At 36.8% G+C, this 19,788-nt stretch overlaps 1 protein-coding gene across 8 annotated transcripts; it reads left to right on the top strand.

Moving 5' to 3' along the window:
- Position 1: 1 nt before the first annotated feature.
- ZBTB49 (zinc finger and BTB domain containing 49) lies at positions 2-19,529 on the top strand. Of its 8 annotated transcripts, none has more exons than XM_075499749.1 (9): positions 10-116; positions 903-1,000; positions 1,633-1,805; positions 3,940-5,045; positions 11,109-11,155; positions 14,988-15,061; positions 15,815-15,897; positions 15,988-16,149; positions 18,177-19,529. In XM_075499749.1, the coding sequence occupies exons 3-9, from the start codon at positions 1,654-1,656 to the stop codon at positions 18,848-18,850; spliced, it is 2,298 nt and encodes a 765-aa protein (XP_075355864.1). In that variant the 5' UTR covers positions 10-116; positions 903-1,000; positions 1,633-1,653; the 3' UTR covers positions 18,851-19,529. The 8 variants fall into 8 exon arrangements, with proteins under 8 accessions (XP_075355859.1, XP_075355864.1, XP_075355861.1 ...); XM_075499746.1 differs by having other exon boundaries at positions 15-611; XM_075499747.1 differs by having other exon boundaries at positions 22-116; positions 447-1,000.
- The last annotated feature ends 259 nt before the right edge of the window (positions 19,530-19,788 follow it).

Raw genomic sequence — 19,788 nt, 5'->3', positions numbered from 1 at the left:
AGCGGAAGCGGAAGGAGCGGCAACGGAAGCTGCGGGCTGAGGCCGATGCCGATGGTGGGGCTGGGGCTGCCGCCGGGCGGCCGCGCGGGGATGGAGCTGGGAGGTGGCCGGAGCCGGTAAGCGCTGGGCTGAGCAGGGCCGGCTCCTTCCCCTCGGCCGCTCTCCCCGCCTCTGCCAGGCCGTGCCGCGTTCCCCCCGCCGAGGGCTGTGTGGCGGCCGCGGCCGCGTCCTCCCGCCGCGGCGGATGGTGCTCGGCCCGCCCTCAGCCCCGTCCCCCCGCGGCAGCGGCTGCTCGGCCCCCCGCCCGTCCTGCTCCGCTGGCGGCGTCTCTGCGCCTTCCCGCGGTGCCGCCTTGTGGCCTGCTCTCGGGGCAGAGCCCGCCCTCCCTGCGGTGCCCGGTCTTGTCTTCTGAGGCAAACCCTTCCTCTCTTTCCCTCTCCATGCAGCACCTGGAGCCTGAGCTTTAGCTAGGCAAGACTGAGGGGAACTTGAAATGGCAGTTTAAGCGTAAATAGCGTTTAGGGGTTCCTCTGGTTCGGGAGCAGCTCAGCGTGCCTGCCTTTTCCGTTGGGAGACAGGCACCTCATTGCTGAGAGATTCTGAACTCACAGGTTGTTAAAGTACTTGCAAGATGCTGTGGTGGGGGACGCACACAAAGAAAGCAGTTATCTGGCAAACATACGTAGTTTCTTTATTTTAAAGCCTGGTAAAAGACATGATAAGAATAAATAGAAAAGAGGTACAATACAATAGCCTACCTTAATACAGCAGGAGGCAGGGAATCACAGAGTAACAGAATAAGTTAAAATGTGGAGCCTTTAGTGCTCATGAGAATTGAGAATGGGGGCAACCACTTTCTTCTCATGTTTAACCCAAGGTGTTTTTTCTGCTTCATTCATTAGTTAGAAGACTAGAAGTTCTAATTGTCCTAATAGTTGGAATTTGCCTTTCCTATTTACAAGTGCACAGGGGAAGAGTTTCATCTTTCTTCCAAAAAAAGGAAGTATAGAATTGAATGTAAACGTGTTGTGTGAGAATGTTTCTTGTCTTCCCTTCAACCTGTTCAAAGAAGTGGTTTTTAAAAGAGACTTTACATTATATTAAATAAAAAAAATTACCATACTAACTTGTCTAATGAATCAGATCCACGGGGGAAATGTGCTTAGCTACAACAGCAACAAATATGGCATAAGTAATGCTACTACAATGTTCTCCCTTTTCAGTTTAGAGGGTGAAGAAACAGAGGTTTTCCTCTACAAATACCGTTGATTTTGTAGGTGTGATATGTTTTTGCCTTAGAATCGAATTCTTGTCGAAGTTGTCTAAATTGCTTTTTTTGTGGTTATGGAGTTCAGTTTATTGGCAGCAGCATTAGCACATCTTTGCGGAAGCTCCTTGTTGTAAGCAAAACTTCATTAAAATCAATATTTCCTATGTATATTGTTGTATTTCTACTGGTGAGCAATACTGTGACTCATCTTTAATCAAAAAATGTCATAAGAGCTCACATTGCAGGTGTAAACTGAAGTCTGTTTCCTCTGGGAGCTAAAACAAGTTGTAAAAATGTTCTTCATAAATTCATTTTGCAATTTAATGTTTAAAATTCATCTTAGCATTTTATTTCATTGTAGGTAATTTAAGTGACTTTCTAGCATGGACACTGTTGCTAGCCATAGTTGTCATCTTCTCCAGCAGCTACATGAACAGCGCATTCAGGGTCTTCTCTGTGACTGCATGCTGGTGGTAAAAGGTGTCTGCTTCAAAGCACACAAAAATGTGTTAGCTGCTTTCAGTCAATATTTCAGGTATGTGATAGAAAATTCTTTTATTAAAAAAGTGAACTAAATGCTGTTGGCTGAGGTTTTCTCTGAGAAGAGTATTTTTTTCTGGTTGTTGCAGACTAAGCAACTGTTGGAGTGTAAGGGGAAAAGTTAAATTGTTTGTCCAGAGATAAATCTGTATCAAGTATTTAATCTAATTAAAAACTGTGGCCATCCTAATTTATTTTCTAGATGTACGTAGCTAACTACTACACCGTTTGAGTTTGGCATTTTCTTCATCCTTACTTGCTTACGGTACCTCATATAATGGATTCTGGCATGGACTTGCATTCACTATTTCAGTATGAAAAGATAGCTGTTTACAAGGAGCATAGTAGAGTACATGAAGAGAGCCAGATAAGGGATATAATTGATGAAACAATTCACATCCATTTCCAGATAATGTGAATTGTTTCATCAATTATATATTAAAAATAAAATTTGAGTATATAGGTTATTATTGAATCTATTTAGAACAGATTCTCAGAGACATCTGTGTTTTAAAGTATACAGGTGGCCCATGAAGCCACATCACTGGGTTCTTTCCCCTCTATATAGCCCTCACTGATTCTCCAAATTTTGGGGGATGCTGGATCTCCCAACTTAGTGTTTTATGTTAGTTATGAGTAAGCTGTTAGATCTGGCAGTTTTTAGACCTTGTTTCTTGAAACATCTCTAAAGCTTGACTACCAATTCTTATGTAAGAAAATTATTTTTATGTTATGATCAGGGAAAAAAGATGAGAGGTTGTTTTTCCTTTTTCTCTTCTAGTGTTGTAATCCTGATCACAAAGTGAAATTATGCTCAAAGACTGAATTTGTAAAGTAGTTAAAAAGAACTAAGCTTTCAACTCTTATTAAAATTCAATAGGATATAAGTGACTAATTAATTTAGACACTCAATCCAGATCTGTTCATTATAGTTCTGGTTTTAATTTAGCTGGTATGGCTGGATTTATGAAAGAATTTGGATGTGGGCACTGGCTTCAGAGTAGCATGTAAGTATGACAGGACAACTTAAATATGGGGATGCATCTGAAACTCTGCCTTTCTAAAGTTTAAGCCTAGATTCTCATTTGTTTAAGATTCAGAACTCATTGATACTGTCCCCACCTTTAAACAAAACCTAATTTGAGAGTTAACCCACAGAGAGGAATCAAGTTCAGAGCATTTCCTAGTGTAGGAAAATAGCTACATAGGAGTGACCTGACCCCATTTATATATCATCGTTTACTGTGAGAGTATCAGGTTAGAGACTGGGGGTTTTGATGGAAGGGTGTGAAGTTCCTGACTGAGGCAGAGTGCAAACCCACTTAATCTAGGACTGGTTATGCATGTGAACTACCATAGCTCTGATGCTAGGAATACTTTACGTCAAATAGTAGGAAGTCTTGTGAATTCAGACACTTTAAGGATTCAGTGACAGTTCAGTGGGTATTGGTTGGACTGCTGTTTTAGGCTCATGTACCTGTACTCTTCATTATTCTTTTACTTGGTTCTTGTCCAGTACCAGTAAAAAAATACTTTTTTTGGATATGAGAGAATAGATTGAAAATAATGCCATCCTCTTGTTTGCTATTACCATCCTCTCATCTACTTGCAGAGAAAGAACTAATAAGAACTTTAATAAGTTTGATGGACAAGCTCCATTGCCAGAAGAGAATAGTTTAGCTGACTTTGAGGTCTGTCTTCTCCTTTTTACTAGAAAATTTCTCGTGTCCTGTTTTATTTGCCATGATGGAAGGAGAAACACTATTCTGAGTCAACTGACTTTTGCAAATAGTCCATAAATACACCACTGCACCTAATATGTAAAGAACATTGGATAGGAAACCACAAGTATAGGGCGTGATTTCAAAACATTAAAAAATAGACAATCAAAGCTATATAAAGGATCATTTGCTTTGATTTATACTTTGTGTACTAGTGTAGGACTAATATATAAGCCAAGTAATTGAGCAGTTTTGAGATGTTAATCTGCAAAACCACAGCAATCTAGATAAGACCATATAGTGTAAATTGTTGTTTCATACCAGGCAGTCTATCTGAGGTGTATGCGTATTTTTTTATAAAAGTGTTTGTGAATTGTTTGTGTTTGAATATTTGCCTTATTTTATCAGGACCCTTTTCCAGAATTCTTCAGGCCAGAAGAATGATGTCTTTCACTTGGACATTAAAAATGTAGGTGGGATAGGCCAGATCTTGGACTTCATGTACACCTCTCACCTGGATCTTAGCCAGGACAATGTACAAGCTATGTTGGATATTGCACAGTGTCTCCAAGTGCAAAATGTGCTCAACATTTGCCACACCTTTTTGAAATCTTCTACAGCTGTAGAGCAAACAGCCAGCATGCCTTGTAATAGTGTATTTTCGCTGCAGAATACTTTGACTGCAGATAATAGCTGTGCCAATGACAATTATGGAACAAACCTATTGCATGAATGCTCATCTGACACACAAGCTAATAAAGTCCTGGCTGACCACCATTCTCATGCATCGCAGTCTGTTAATCTTCACACACCCTCAGGTGATGTACAGAAACAACCACAAGACTCCTTAGATGGCAACTGCACAGAACTTCCATTTAAACAACCAAATTACTATTATAAACTACGCAACTTTTACAGTAAACAGTTCTATAAGCAAAATGCTTGCTCTAATCATGAGAGAGTAGCAGAACAATCCTTTTCATACAACACGTCTACAGAAATAAACACAGTGGAGAATAATTCTTGTACTGTCAATCACTCTGAGTGTATTCTAGAAACCTCTGATCATTTACCATCAAACTTTCTGGTTCAGTCCTTGAATGAAGCTGCTCCAGATCAAGATGCAGAAAGCACGCTTATGCAGCCCACCAAACAGATGCGGCTGAAAAAGGCAATACACCTCAAAAAGTTAAATTTTCTAAGATCTCAGAAATCTGCAGAGCAGCTGCCTGAGCCTAAAAGAGATGACAGTAGAATAATGGGAGTAATTGAACCTGTAAATGAAAGTACCATGGACATGACGAATGCTAGAGTTACTGAAGAAAAAGAAGCTGAAGATTTAGTGAATTCTGAGAATTTTGAACAACCTGTTGAAATTGAAAGATCTCAAGGTCCTTTGGAACAAGAAGGGCAATCACAGACTCTTCAGTCGCAGAGGCAATATACTTGTGAATTATGTGGGAAGGCTTTCAAACATCCAAGCAATTTGGAGCTCCATAAAAGGTCTCATACAGGTACAGTTATCAATAACTTGGTCTGCAGACCAAATATTTCAATTAAAGCAGATGTCTTGCAGTATCTCTTGATTCAGAGATGCTGGTTAAGGGTCTACTTTCAAAAGATTGTGCATTTTGTTTGTTTGTTTTTTAAAAAACAAATAATCATACAGGAATAAAGACTGTAAAACTGAGTTTAGCTGAGAGTTTTAGTTGTATTAAAGATTTCTCCTTCATATTTGTTTTTTTAGGGTTCTTTTTCAAAGAACGTTGTGTGATATTTCCGTTAAAATTTTATTTTTGTCTTGCATTTAGAAGAGGCCTTTCTAGTCAGTTTGTCAGATGACCCAGAAGTCTTAGTCAGATAACAATGAAAAGTGTAAATAGATAGAAGTCGATAGTCCAAGTGTTCTAGACGACCTCAGTTCTCCCTGATCGTATATTCATTGTAAGACACAAGTGATTAGGGCTTGGTGGTAATTTCTTTTTAACCTGTAGAAATATGCTCTAATTAATTTATACTTTTTTCCTTGTGTGAACAACTTTCATTGCGTTTACCTAGAGAGTAATGCTCTTGCAGACAAGTAGGCTGCAGAGTGAATGAGAATTTTGAATTACTTTGTTTTATAAACTCACAGGTAATATTATTTTTAAACCTAGCATAGATTTATTTCTAAGTATCTCTTTATTCTAGTGAAAAACAAGACCCAATCTAACTTTGAATTAACTACTTTGTCTGTTCAATTTAACCAGCATGTTCTATTATATTTCTACAACTTTAGATATGGTTTTTTAAAAGGGTTTTTAAGAATTACCTTAGCTAGTCAAGTAACACCATTGATTTCAAGTGCTTGAGATCGCTTTATTCCTGATTAAGCTGTTGAATATTTTTTTGCTGTTCTTTTCCCCTGTATTAAATATACAAATGCATCTCTCAATCTTGTCAAATAAATATCACTACACGTACTGATATGAGCAACATAGTACTGATACATGAGTATCAGTACTTTGACAGTAAATATTAATCCCTTTTAGCAGACATTAATTTCTGTTGTTAATTGATCCTTAGTATTAAGAATTTATTTTTCTGCTATTTATTAGTAGAAAAATCTTTCCAGAACCTGAAAATACAAACATTTTGCATTAGCTTCCTGAAGTTTTCACTTGGTATCTTTGACTACTTCTGTGTGTTCACATTACTAATACTTTTTCTTTTTAATTTGGTCTCCTGTGAAAGAGTTGCGTGTGTCTTTTACCTAGATCATCTCTTTGCCTTGTATTTTTTTAATCTATTATCCGATTTGAGCTGACATCATCGGGTATATTTTAATATCTTAGAAATTTCAGGAAAACAGGTGATCAGATAGAAGATAGAGCATCTAGAGAAGTCCCAACTGAGGGAGAGACTCTGAAGTTGCTAACATGTGAGTTTGTGCTAGTGAATCCATGTGAGAGAGAGTCCCCAACTATGAGAAACCTGTTAGAATTTGCCCTTCCTTAGACATCTTAATCATTGGAAGGAATCTGGATTTTGTGAGTTGTGCCATAAAACTGGTGCCCATAAAACTACTTGTGTTTTAAGAGTGTGTTGCCAGAGCGATAGCCTCAATTATTGTATGTTTCTGAGTCTGCTAAACCATTTAAGACATGAGGTTCAAAGTTTAGTTTATCTCTTCTAATGTATTGTAACTTGAAGGTTGGGGAGTGGACTGGGTACTGAGCATTATAGAAGAAAGAGACTGTAGCCCCTGATACAAGTGTTTTACAAATATTTTTCTTCTTTAGACACAGCATAGCCAGCAAATGCTTACAAGTGTAGGAAATGGGAAAAGAGGAAAAGGGTTGCAGTAGCTTTGCAAGGTTATTTATGTATGTTGCAATTCATTTCTTTGTTCTTATTTGAGGTCTGTGTATTTACACGTGCTTCCACTCCACTTAAGCTCTGGGAGGTGGTGTTTCACATTCCACAACACTGCCTGATACGAACTAGCTTTATACATTGTGTAAGAAAAGTGATCCTAGATTTGGTTTTGTTGTTGTTGCTGTCCTTCTCTACTAGTCGGAGTATACATTGGATTCAGGAACTCCATGCTGCTTTTCATACACTATGTTCTTCCAATAGTTTTCAAAAAATTCCAGACTTGAATGCTACTTAACATGGCATTAACGTTCTTCTATAGATGTGCTAAACTGACAAAGTTTAAGAGCGTAAGTTTAACAGATAATAACCACATCAAAGAAGGATGGAAAAACTGAGGCAAGAATATGACTAGATATGCCTGTTGGCTACCCTGTTATTTTTGGGTCATGTTAATTTGTTTTTAAATATCCAACTAGTGCAAAAAGAGTACTTGGAAAATTGCAGTGGATAGTGAGTAGGATGTTAATATGGGACGGATGTGTACCTGAAGGTACAGGGCACATCTGTATCATTAATATTAGGTATACTGGTAGTTAAGTAATATAAGTGTATGATAAAAGCCATTTCCATTCATCTGCGACTTCAGAAAGCATAGCAAATTGCTAGCTAATCAATTTTATTTAAAAACATTCATTTTCTAGAACTGAGCAAAAGGGTTAGCAAGCAGCAAGTATTACAGTGCTTACTGAAAGTCCTCCAAATATGGTTTTGCTGAAGAGATGAAGGAAGCAAGTTACTAAAATGGACCTTTCACAATGGCAAGCCAGTTTTTAACCCACAAATAACAACTCTGTCGACGTAAGTGCTGTGGTGGCCTGGTTGTCGAGAAAAAGCACAAGTGAAATTCTCTGTCCCTGAACACTAGGAACTGCTAAAGAATTTACAGGTTAACATGGTTGCATTGATGAGTTGTCTATGTGAAGGACAGGCATACTGTGTTCAACACAAGTCAGTGTATTAATTAGCTGTTTTAATTGTATTGCTAGTGGATATTTAAAGGAATCTTTAAATAGAGCTTAATGCATTGACTTTAAGATTGATTTTGACTTGACTGAATGTTATAATTTGGTTTTTATTAGATTGACCTGTCTGGAAAAAAAGGAAACAAATATATCTCTCATACAGTCCTTACCAATCCAGGCACATCCAGCGTTTTGGTTTGTTTTTTTTAAATATTTTCAGGAAACATCTCAAAAAAAAAAAAAAAACCCCAACAAAAAAAAAGCCAAAAAACCAAACCAAACCCAACCCTGTGGAAAGAACTCCTGGCAGGATGGAAAACAACAGGAGCAGAGTTACACTGTCATTGCTTGAGCAAGTTGCCAGCATTCCATGCCTTAGTGGGTCCTGCTCCTCACCTTTGTGATCTCTTCAGGAACACCGCTTCTGCCCTTGTGCCTTTCTTCTCTGGACCTGACACACCACTGCTTTGATCACACTACTGTGTACTTTATCTTCATCTCTTCTTGCAGAGTGCTAAACAAGAAGGATGCAACAGAAGATAGAAAATACAAGGCAGTCCAAGGGTTCAAAAGTAAAGTCCCCTGAATGTTTGTTTAAGCATTGTCTTAATTGTAGTTCAGTTACTACTTTTCCCCAAATTTTCTGTATTGCTGTTGATCCAGCTGTGGTCTTGAGAAGATTAGTGTTCTTGGATAAGGTTTTTGGTTTGGAATTTAATGACAGTCATAGAATCATAGAATAATTTAGATTAGAATGGACCTCTGGTGGTCATCTAGTCCAATCCTCTGCTCAAGGCAGGTCAAATTAGATTGGATTGTTTTGCTCATGACCTTGTGTAGTCAAATTTTGGATATCTCCAAGGACAGAGATTCCACAACCTCTCCAGGCAACCAGTTCCAGTGTTTGACCACCCTCATGGGGTAAAAGATTCTTTTCTTATATCTAATCGGAATTTCTCATGCTCTAACTTGTGTCTCTTGTCCTATCACTGTGTACGTTCAAGAACAACCTGATTGCATCTGTCTTCCCATTACATGTAGACAGCTGTAAGATTTCCTGTCTGCCTTTTCTTCTTAAGACTCCAGATGTGGTCTCATTGGTGATAGGTAGAGAAGAATCATCTTCAGCTTGCTAGCTGCACTCTTACTAATACACTCTAGGAAGCAATTAGCCTCACTTTACCTGAGGGATGCTACAACACTGAGAATTCATTCTTGGAATAAGCTACTTGATATGCCTGGTGGTTTGGAGTTTTATGCAGGTGCAGAATTGTTCTCCAAAAACTAATTTGATATTTCTTTTCAAACAAAACTTTTTTTATTTTTATCATGGGGAAAAAACTCCAACTCTTTGTGCATCAGTACAGCTATAATGAGGCTGCATGCAGCCTACAACAATAGTTTTGAGAAATTTGAGCCTTCAGTTCTCTCCCTCCCCCTCTAGTTATTTCAGGGTGGATTTCTGTTCAGATAATAGTCTTTGTGCCAACAGTAACTTTTTTTTTGGTGTAGGTAATTTCTGCAGAAATTGCTACTAGTGTTTTTTGTCCTCCATTTCAATTTACCTTGATGCTTTTATAGTTGTCAGAAGCCTTCCTAGTTGCCACAGATCTGGCTCCCTGTTGGTTTCATTTATATTTGTGTTGTCAGTACCAGAATTTTTAGTGTTTTGCAAATTTAGAGTTATAATGAAATCAAGCCTCAGTGCTCTTTATAGTTGTTATTGGTTTCTTAATTTTAATCTTTAATTGAATAAAAGCTTTCTTGAAACTGCTGTAAGATTTCCATTCTTCATTAAGTAGAAAAAGTAGATTTAGGCTCAAGTTGTCAGAATAACTGCAGGATTGCTATCTGTGAAGCCACATAACTGTGTATGCTTACTCTGTGCTTTAAAATGTAAGAGGATTGCATGTAGTCCTTGATCCTGAAATATGTTGAAAGAACATCACCTGTATTTGGCAGCAGGGAAGGAAAATGGAACCTCAACATCTGGATATTGTAGATGTTGCTTGTAACACTTCCAAGGGTGGAGGAAGGAAAAAAAAGTTTAAAAAGGACTTAAAAAAGTAAATAAAAATCTTTAGACAGATTTTGAATTAGCACCAAGATGAAATACAGTGTAAGATCTCTCTTTTCTTCTGGAAATATTAGCATTCAAAATGACAAGGATTTACACTAATTCTTTTGCTTCCTTGTACCTGTGGGCCAGATTACATATGTCCTTTTAAAGTACAGTTAGACTCATGAAAATATCATTAGAAGTCTGACTGTCATTGAATTCAGTAATATTTGAGCATTATTATTGTTTTAAAAATTCTAGAAGATGCAGAGATTTTTGTCAACAGTGTAAAAACTAGGAAACCAAGAACTACAAAGGGAAAAAAATTACCTTTATGAAATACTGTAGAGGAGAAAAAGTGATTAGAAAAAGATATTTATCTCAAATTGACAGCTAGAGAATTGAAGTATTGTACCGTCACATTCTAGATTGAAAGTCAAGTTATTTTGAAAAGCAAAAGTGGGTGGCACTAGTTCTTTACTAAAGCTGCTCATAAGTTTTCGGAGATTCAAGAATACCAGTTTTATCTGTATGAATTCAGAATTTTGGAGCAAAATACTTGGGTTAATTATCAGATACTCTTACATAGGATGAGAATTTGAAGGCAAATATATTTTTGCTGGAAGTGAATGGCTACGTGCTGATCAGAGATGTATGGTACACATTGAACAGAGAAAACAGAATCCTTCCAGATTAGCTTCTTTGCATTCCTTATTCTTTTTAAGAGTTGGCCTTTATGTGTACAAGTGGAAAAACTGGTGCACTTCCCTTTTGTTGTTATTGTAGGACCTTGTCGTCTATTCTGTTCTTCCTGGAGGTATGGTACCCCTTTCATTTGGAAAAAAAAGTATTTAAAAAAAAAAAAAAACCCACAAACAAAACACTCCCATTCATATCAAAACTCTTCTACCTACTTGTTTTGAAAGATAAATTCTGTTTCTGAGCAAGTCTGTCTTACAAGCTTAATGGTAAATGCTGTACTTCCCTCTTCAATTTCCCTTTAAGTATACGGGTAAGTGTCCTTTTGGGGATATTTTTACTCTTACATTACATGTTTTAAAAGGAACCGTACCAATTTAAAACAATTGTATTTTATTGCAACTATTAGAAGTTCTATGTTCTGTTTCTTCTCCTTTTAGGTGAGAAACCTTTTGAATGTAACATTTGTGGGAAACACTTCTCACAGGTGGGAATATTTTATATTATGGTACTTACACTTGAAAATGAAATGCATCTATGTGTTGATTCTAAAAATAAACTTGGTTTTAAGTCTGTAGATTGGATATTTTTTTGCTCAAAGACAGACTTTAGGGATAAAATATTAAAATGTCGTCTTTGAAAATAACTTGTTAAATATTTTAGATTTTTGATGCGTTTTGTACCTTTGATTCTGTCTGCTCTCAATAGATGTGTTATGTATTTTACCTTCAAATGAATGTTTAACTATACAGAGCCACAACTGTATTTGAAATACAGAGAACATTAATTCTCAGACTGTGCTTTTGCCTTATGCTTAGGGATATGCTGTGAATAGCATTTTTACAATGTCTGAAAAAAAATACAGGTTAGAATTTTATATAATGTTGTATTCGCAATACAGTTTCATCTTCCTAAATGGCATAAATTATTAAGCAGATTTTTTGAGTCAGTTTCCTTCTATGAAGAACAACAGCACAGTCTGTCTGAAGTGACAAAACTCAGCTATGATTTAGAAAAAAAAATTATTGTGAAATTCCCTACTTACATACAGGGCCTAAGCTTTAGCTGCCTTAATTTGCCCTCCAATGCTTGCTTACTGTTCTGGGTACAACAGTTCATTTGTATTTCTACAAATTTGATGCCTAGTTGTCTCACATTTCCAAAAATGTCTCTTTCTTTTCTATTTTCTTGGTTGGAATATGTGTGCCTAAGTACAGGAGACAATAGACAGGTGCATAATTTTACACTAAGATTAAATAATTATCATTGAATAACTTTGGTCTTTCTTGTGTTTTAAAGATTAGAATTATGTGGCCTTTGTATACCCACCCACCAGTGCTTACACTTCTCTTGCTCCAGTTTTGTAGTCCACCAGTGGGACTTCTTTGATGCATGAATTTGATGCAGTTGCATCCTCCACTCTGTTACTAAATATGAATATAACACTGTATCCAGTGAGCAATACTGTTTCATCATGTTTATCAAGCCATTTGAGCAAAACTGGGTCTGCTTATTAGGCAAAGAAAGTGCATTTTCATTCATTTTGATGGCTGAACTTCTAGCTATTAAAAGAATAAAGTATGTATTTCCCAATCCCATTAAAAGTACTTTTGGCAAATGGAGTGGTGTTCTGTACCATTACTGTGGGGGAAGAGGAAATAAAAAAGGCTTCACGCACTCAGAGTGTATAATGGGCATGACAGACTCCTCATGCAACATGCATTGCTCCTCTTTAATTAAAACAAAAACCCCAACAAACCTGGAAATTTCTGCCTTTTAATTAAACACTCTTAAACAGCTTCCCCTCCCCTTCTCTTCCCTCCTGATTACCTCACTTGCCTGAAGGTATAGGTAGATACATATTGATGGACAATACCTACATGTCCAGAATACGAGCCATAGCGTTCAGCTTGAGTGCTGCAGTTCTTTCTCTGGTCATAAAAGGGAACTTGCATACTTCTGAGGTACTTGCTTTTGAATTGTGCAAATAAGTAAGACTCCACCTACCAGAAAGTAAGATGCAAGGATAATTACTATCTACTTTTTGCTTAAAAGACCATATCTGATCTTGCTCTTGATCATCTCAGTCTGCAGGCACAAAAATACTAACACTTTTCTTATTTAAGCCTTCATGTTCTCTGCCTTTGAGACAGTGCAGTTGTCGTGCCTGGTAGTATGTCTGCTCCTGCTGAATGTAACTGATGTTCCATGTCTTGGAATGTGAAACAGAAAATGAAGAAAGCGGCAAAAATTGACATAGGAACTCATAGTCTGGAACAAATAACCATAAATGTCTTTGATTTTTGGAGAAAAAGGTTCCTTTTGTACTTCCAGGCCTGCATCTTCCTTTACTACTAGTACACAGCCTGTTGCATGTGGTCCTTCTCTGGTTGGTGATCCAAGATCTAGTTTTACCTCCTGACTGCCTCCTTCTGCAGAGCTTCTTTTGGGGGACCATATGCATTAGTTCCTTCACTTTAAAAGCATGCCAGTTACAAATGGACTAAGTCTAGCATACCTTTCTAGTCTCCAAATTTGTGAGGAGTGGTATGCAACCAGTATCAGTAAGAGGATTATTCTGAGCATTTTTTTTTCTTTCACTGAAATGCTAGCAAAAGTCCTCTTACGCTTTTTCATTGGGATGACATAGTTATGCCTTAACCAAGGTTGTGTACCACCTTAAAAGCTTAGGAAGAATACAAGTTACTGATGTTTTTACCTTTTTTTTTTGTCTCGGCCCAGTTAATAACAAGCTTTTGCCCTCATTAGGAGGAATTGACATAGGCTTGTAATAAAGAAATGGATCTACTTGCTACTCTGTAAAATGTTTTTATTCTGGCTAAAAATGCCTGTATGAGAACTATTTCAGAATAATTGTTGCACTTCAAATTCACCCTCTGTCTTTATCCAGAATAACTTTCAAATGCCTATGATATGGTTTGTTTTGTGATGTGGATAGAGGTAAAGGTTCTGTCTTTTGTATGCTTCTCTCAAATGCACCTCTGCATAAAATCCCTTGTCTTTGCAAAGCACAAATTGCTCCATGGAGAAGTCAGTTCAGTCTTCTCCTTCCTCAGAAATAGGTGCCTAATGCCTCTCTTTGCATGGTTTCAGTATTATAAAGTTTGGCCTGAGAGAACAGTGGTTCAGTCATACTGTTGTCTGAAAAACTTTACAGGGGTTAAAGAAAGCTCTCCCAGGGTTCAAATGGTGATCCATTTAATATTGTTCTCTGTGTCTGTTTGTGTGTGTCTGCAGTACTTTAGTTCTGGTATATTATAAGCTCTTATTACAGTGATCATCACAGGTAATTTGTTGTCTGAAGGAGTCGGAAGAAATTACTGACGGGTCGTATTTTTCTTGTCTTACTGTGACTAAGGAGGACATGATAATCTTTGCATCCCCAATTTTCTTTCCTGATTGAAAGGACTTAAAGTTCCGTTAGTGTACTTAGATAAAACCAGGCAGTTATCCATCAAAGAAAATGGAAGGGTTAAAAACTGACTGTGGAAGTATGCACAATTTATGGAACATCTGCAGCTCTTCTGTCCAGACTAGCTGTATCTTGTGCTTTAAGAACTGGTCTCTCAGTGGATTAGCCATTCAGAAGCACCGGTGGCTTTAAAAAAATTGAAAAAAAATAAGTTGGAATGAATAAGATGGTTTTGTCTAGTCATCTGGTTTGCCTGCTAGACTAGCATGATTTTTTACAGGATTGGGAGAGGAAAGATATGTAATAAAAATTAGTTACCAGTAATCCCATTTGTTCATTTCTGTACTTCCTGTTCTGTTTTCTTTTGACGTGAGTAAATATTTATAGGTTTGGAGCACTTGGCTCTGAGTATTTTATGGACTGAAAAATGTTTACGTTATTCTTTTTAACCTCCTGGTAGGTGAATTCAGACATCCTGATGTAACAGTATTTTATTTGTAGGACAGGGAAAATGAGGCTAACATGAACCATGTTACTAGTAAGTTTTTTTTCTTCACTGCAAACTAGATAGTGTAATTTTCATTTGTAATTGGATCTGTTTTCAACTATAGGTCTGTCTTTTTCCTTAGCATTTGATTCCAGGCTTTTTTTTTTTTTTTTTCTGTTTTTGTCAGTGTATAATTGCATACATAAGCAATTTGATCTTGAAGGACGTGGTAGTCTGTCTTTACTAGATAAGAATCCTTGAGTTCTTACATGCTTTGTAGTCTTCACTGCCTTAGAATTAGGAATAAAAAGCCAGCCTCATAGTTCCCATCATTATCTTTTTATCTATATACAACAACAGGCTAGCTGAATTTAAATCTTTAAATTACTGTCCCTTCAGGCAGGTAATCTCCAGACACATTTACGCCGACATTCTGGTGAAAAGCCATACATTTGTGAAATCTGTGGGAAAAGGTGAGTAGAATTGTTCATCTTAGTAAAGTTAACATGATAAAACATGTTCATGTTTTCTTTAATCTTCATGATAAAGTAAGGGCCAAGAGCTAAGGCAGCATGCTGCTCAATTTTGTTTAAAAGACATTGGGTTTAGATGTGTACTGATGGGATTAAAATACATAAATGTCTGCAAGTGTCTTGTTGCAAGTCTCAATAATAAGATAAACATGTCACCACATCTATAGTCTGTGGTCTTAATTTTTTGTATATTGATATCTTTAGTTAAGGATATATTGTTGTGTGTATTTTGAACAGTGTGTGTCACAATAAATCATGTGGTTTTGTACCTTTCCCTCACATTTTTTTTCATTATTTGGTCATACAATTTTTGTTACATTTTATGGAAATTACGAAGTATGGGCAATTTGATGAATTTAAGCAAAGCATTAAATGTTTCTGCCCTCTGCTAACAGGTGACAGAAAATACACTAATTTAGGAGTAGCATTTGTACTTAAACTAAGTTAAATGCAGAAGAAATTATTAATATTAATGGTAAAAAGGTTTTTCGTTTTTTTTCCCTAGCATAAACTTAATTGGACATTGCCCGTTTCAAAATGTTTTTCTTAAATGCATCCATTTATATGTGTTTTAGATTTTAATCTTTGTTCAGAACATCAGGCATTCATTATAGTTCATTTCCACATTACACTCAGTTTAGGAGAATAAGGGTCTTGTAAAGATAGTAATTGGGTTTCCGTATTCTGTTACAGATTTGCTGCTTCTGGTGATGTTCAGCGTCATATTATTATTCATTCTGGAGAAAAGCCTCATCTGTGTGATATCTGTGGCAGAGGTACGTAAGAACCAAAGTTTCTGCCTCTGACGTTTTTTGATTGTAATGTGAGGAGTCATTTTAATCTCAGTGTCTGTCATATTTTTCTAGGATTCAGTAACTTCAGTAATTTAAAGGAGCACAAAAAGACCCATACAGCAGATAAAGTATTCACCTGTGATGAATGTGGGAAGTCATTCAACATGCAACGAAAATTAGTAAAGCACAGAATTAGGCATACCGGAGAGAGACCGTACAGCTGTTCAGCATGTGGTGAGATTTACTGTGCATAGCTTGGTCGTGTCTTTGCTTTCTAAATGATAAGTAAAAGTTCCTGTGTCAGCAGAATAACAATTAACCAAAATGATTTTAAATTGAAATACCATGTTGTGAAAGTTTTTCACAAAATCTTCTGTCTTGCATACTTCAGAGTCGTTCATTTAGTGTATTAAACGCCTTCGGCTGTTATGAGTTCAAAAGTGAATTTCAGTTGAAGAATAGAGAAAGGAAATAAGAGGAATCAACACTGGATGTCTACATGTTGGCTAGAGAAGTACTGATACTAGCTGCTTCAAAAATTGATTTATTTTCAGTATAGTCCTTTCTGATGGAAAGCTAAGTTTGGCATCACTTGGCTATCGATGGAATTTTTTTTTTCCTTCTTTTTTTTGCCCCCCAATTGAATACTGTTCGCATTTAACTGCATTCAGCCACAGAGTTGACAGTAACAACCTTTTGCTACTTTGCTTCAACTTCTGGAATAAAATCAAAACTCAATCAATGCTTCGTACCAGAGAACACCCATTTTCAAAATCTGCTAGGTAGGTCATACTTCCAGGTGGTCTGAAAATTGCTCTTTGATCAATGATTCATCCTTGTATACCATAGTTCTCAGAAATTGCATTGTCTGTCCTTATCTCATATGTTACTTAGCATCCTGCATACTACTTACTTTTCTGCCCTTAAGTGCTATTTTGTTATAATTTCATTCATGTTGTGAGGAATCAGCTTTGGAGGAGGGTAGCTCCGTATGATAATGTCCAACTGCAGTATGTTTTATTTATAATGTCTTGAGGCACAAGAAAAGCTAAAATTATCAGGAGGTCTTGCATCAGAGGGAGGAAATACAGACATGCAGGATATGAAAGTATAAACAAACAGTTGTGTTGCTGTCATTAAAATAGGCTTATTTTCATCTTGTCTTGTAGTGGTCTTTTCATTATTTTTCATTTTAGCCAGGTCATCTTATACTGAGAAGGCAAAAATTGTGCAAAGAGGATCTGATCAGTCGTTAAGAAATCATTCACACTATGCAAAAGATCCACATGTATTATTCCAGTAATTTGTAATCTTATTGTTACTGTTTAATAGCTTTTCTGAAGAGAAATCTGGGCAGTAGAACGAAAAGTATGATGCCAAAAACTGAGACTGTAGTTTTACTGGGCTTTCAGATAACACAGTTCATTTTAGTTGGTATCTGTCCACACAAAATAAAATAATCTTTAACCTAGGTAAAATGAGATAAAATCACAAATAGGTACCAGCTTATTTCTACTATCCTAAAGAATGTGAGGTGTCTGAATCATGTAGCAATTCTGGAAATTAATGCTCTCTTGTTCTGCTTGTTCTTCTACACTTTGCCTTGGTTCAGCCTCAGACACTTTTTTCTTTGCAGTGTGGTAATTGAGCTTATTTGAGCCTGTGGTTCTGAAAATAGGCAAACAGTTGAATATTTTATTGTATTGTAATATTTACAGCAATAAAAAATTACAATTTTGACACATTCTCTGGCTAGAATATAAAAAATGGATTGCTGCATTACGTTAGCTCAAAGTTAACAAAAAAGCTAATGTTGTCAGCACTTCAAGAATAATTCCTTGGTAATGAACAAACCATTACTTTCTATGATGCAGTTCTCACTGGAAGGATATATTTAGAAGCTTATCAGCACACTGTTTTTCCAGACAGATGAATTAAATTGATTATTTTTAATTTTTTTTCCTCCACGAAGATTGATACACACTGCAAGCACTCACAGCTTTCAAATACTAATGGATATTCCCGTCTCTGGAGACAAAGACTAAAGCACTGGGAAACACAAGTTAGAGAATCAGATCAAGAAGAAGAAACAAGTCATTGAATTGTAAAAATAGATGGAACTTGTTTGAATCTGTTCTAGATAAACGAAGTACCACAACTGGGATGTACCATACCTTATCACTTGATATTTTCTCTAATTAAAACATGTTTATACACTTGTGTTACAAACAAAATCTTAATATATCACTTCTGTCTTGTAGGGAAATGTTTTGCAGGCTCTGGTGACCTGCGTAGACATGTGAGGACTCATACAGGAGAAAAACCCTATACCTGCGAAACTTGTAACAAATGCTTCACTCGCTCTGCTGTTCTACGGCGGCACAAGAAAATGCATTGTAAAGCCACTGATGAAGGTCCAAACACAGTAGATGAATTTACTCAAGGGATTGAAACTTCTGATCTTGACAAATCTCAGAGTTCTGACTCTTTTGGCCAAGAAATGTCTGTTACATTGTTACCAGTGTCTGTTAAATTTCCGATTCGTCCAACTGCAAATTCAACTGAATTTGATAGTACTGCGGATTCTTACTGTAAGCTGCGATCAATGATTCAACACCATGACTCAGCAAACCAACAGAAACTGAATGTGCATTCTGCTAAACTCCCAAAAGCTCAGACACAACAAACTCCACCACCACCACCATATGCTTATGCAGATGTAGATGTATCTTCTGCAGAAGAACCCCTACAGTCTGATAATATTCCCATGATTCGTTCCTCTATGGTTAGCTTGGACAGCCATTGTAATGATCCAATGGGCAGTCGAACATCATCTGCTGCATACAAGAATAATGAAGGACCGTTCTTCTCCAGCATGACCCTCTGGGGTTTAGCTATGAAGACCTTGCAGAATGAAAGCGAATTGGAACAATGAGGGCTCAGGTGACTGTATCAAAACCTCTCAGAGGCATTTCACGCTAAAGTGATTGTTATTGCACTGCAGCATAGAGCGATCAGAGCTAGTTTTTAAGCCAACTAGCTTGGATACTGGTAGAAATAAAGATACGCATGCCCAGAACCCAGTGTAGGCTGCCTTTACACTGCTTCTCAGCAAAGTTCAAATCTAGTTTCAAGGACCTTTGTTGTTCTGTGACTGCACTGTGTAGCTCGTGTTGCCAGGATTTACTAAAATTTACCATTTACTAAATTTACCGTTTAACTTGGTATTTTTTACCTGATAATGAAGGAAAGGATGGCCCAATGTCTAATTTCATTATATGGGTGCAATTCAAGTATGGGTCATCAGAGTTGTGTAAGGGTGTAGATATGAAAAGAGGAAAATATTTAACAAATCCCTAGTGAACTTGAGTTTCAGTAGTGGCTTTCTTACCAGTAGGATCATTGGTTTACATGACTTGAGTATTGTGATATTAAATTTAAATGTTAAATACTGGACAATATTTGTGATAGTGCAAAGTAACTGTATATCTAGAAACTTTATTTTTTTACAATAAAAGCTTTTTTTTAGTATTTTATAAACTATTTTGCACAGCAGATTATTTGTACAATGAAGACCAAGATCGGGAAATGTGAATAAAGGGAAGTTGTTTTACGTTGTATCTTAATTGCTCAATGTGTTTCATCTTTTTATGGAAGATTTTTAATAACATACTTCCATCTATTCCAGGTATCTTTACAGTGCTAATGGGGATACTGCCGCAAGAAGAGCTGCACTATAAAATAAGTGCAATCAATACAACAGTAGATTGTCTTGCATTTCAGTGAATTAGTGTAAAACATTGGCTAATTAATGGAATGAATAGACTCTTACAGGATAGAAACTTTGCTTAGAGGCCTTTTGCTGCTTTGGTG

The sequence above is a fragment of the Mycteria americana genome, chromosome 4 (assembly GCF_035582795.1).
Source record: "Mycteria americana isolate JAX WOST 10 ecotype Jacksonville Zoo and Gardens chromosome 4, USCA_MyAme_1.0, whole genome shotgun sequence".
Lineage (NCBI taxonomy): Eukaryota > Metazoa > Chordata > Aves > Ciconiiformes > Ciconiidae > Mycteria > Mycteria americana.
The sequence above is the reverse complement of the archived record's forward strand: the minus strand, read 5'-3'. Positions and strand labels throughout refer to the sequence as shown.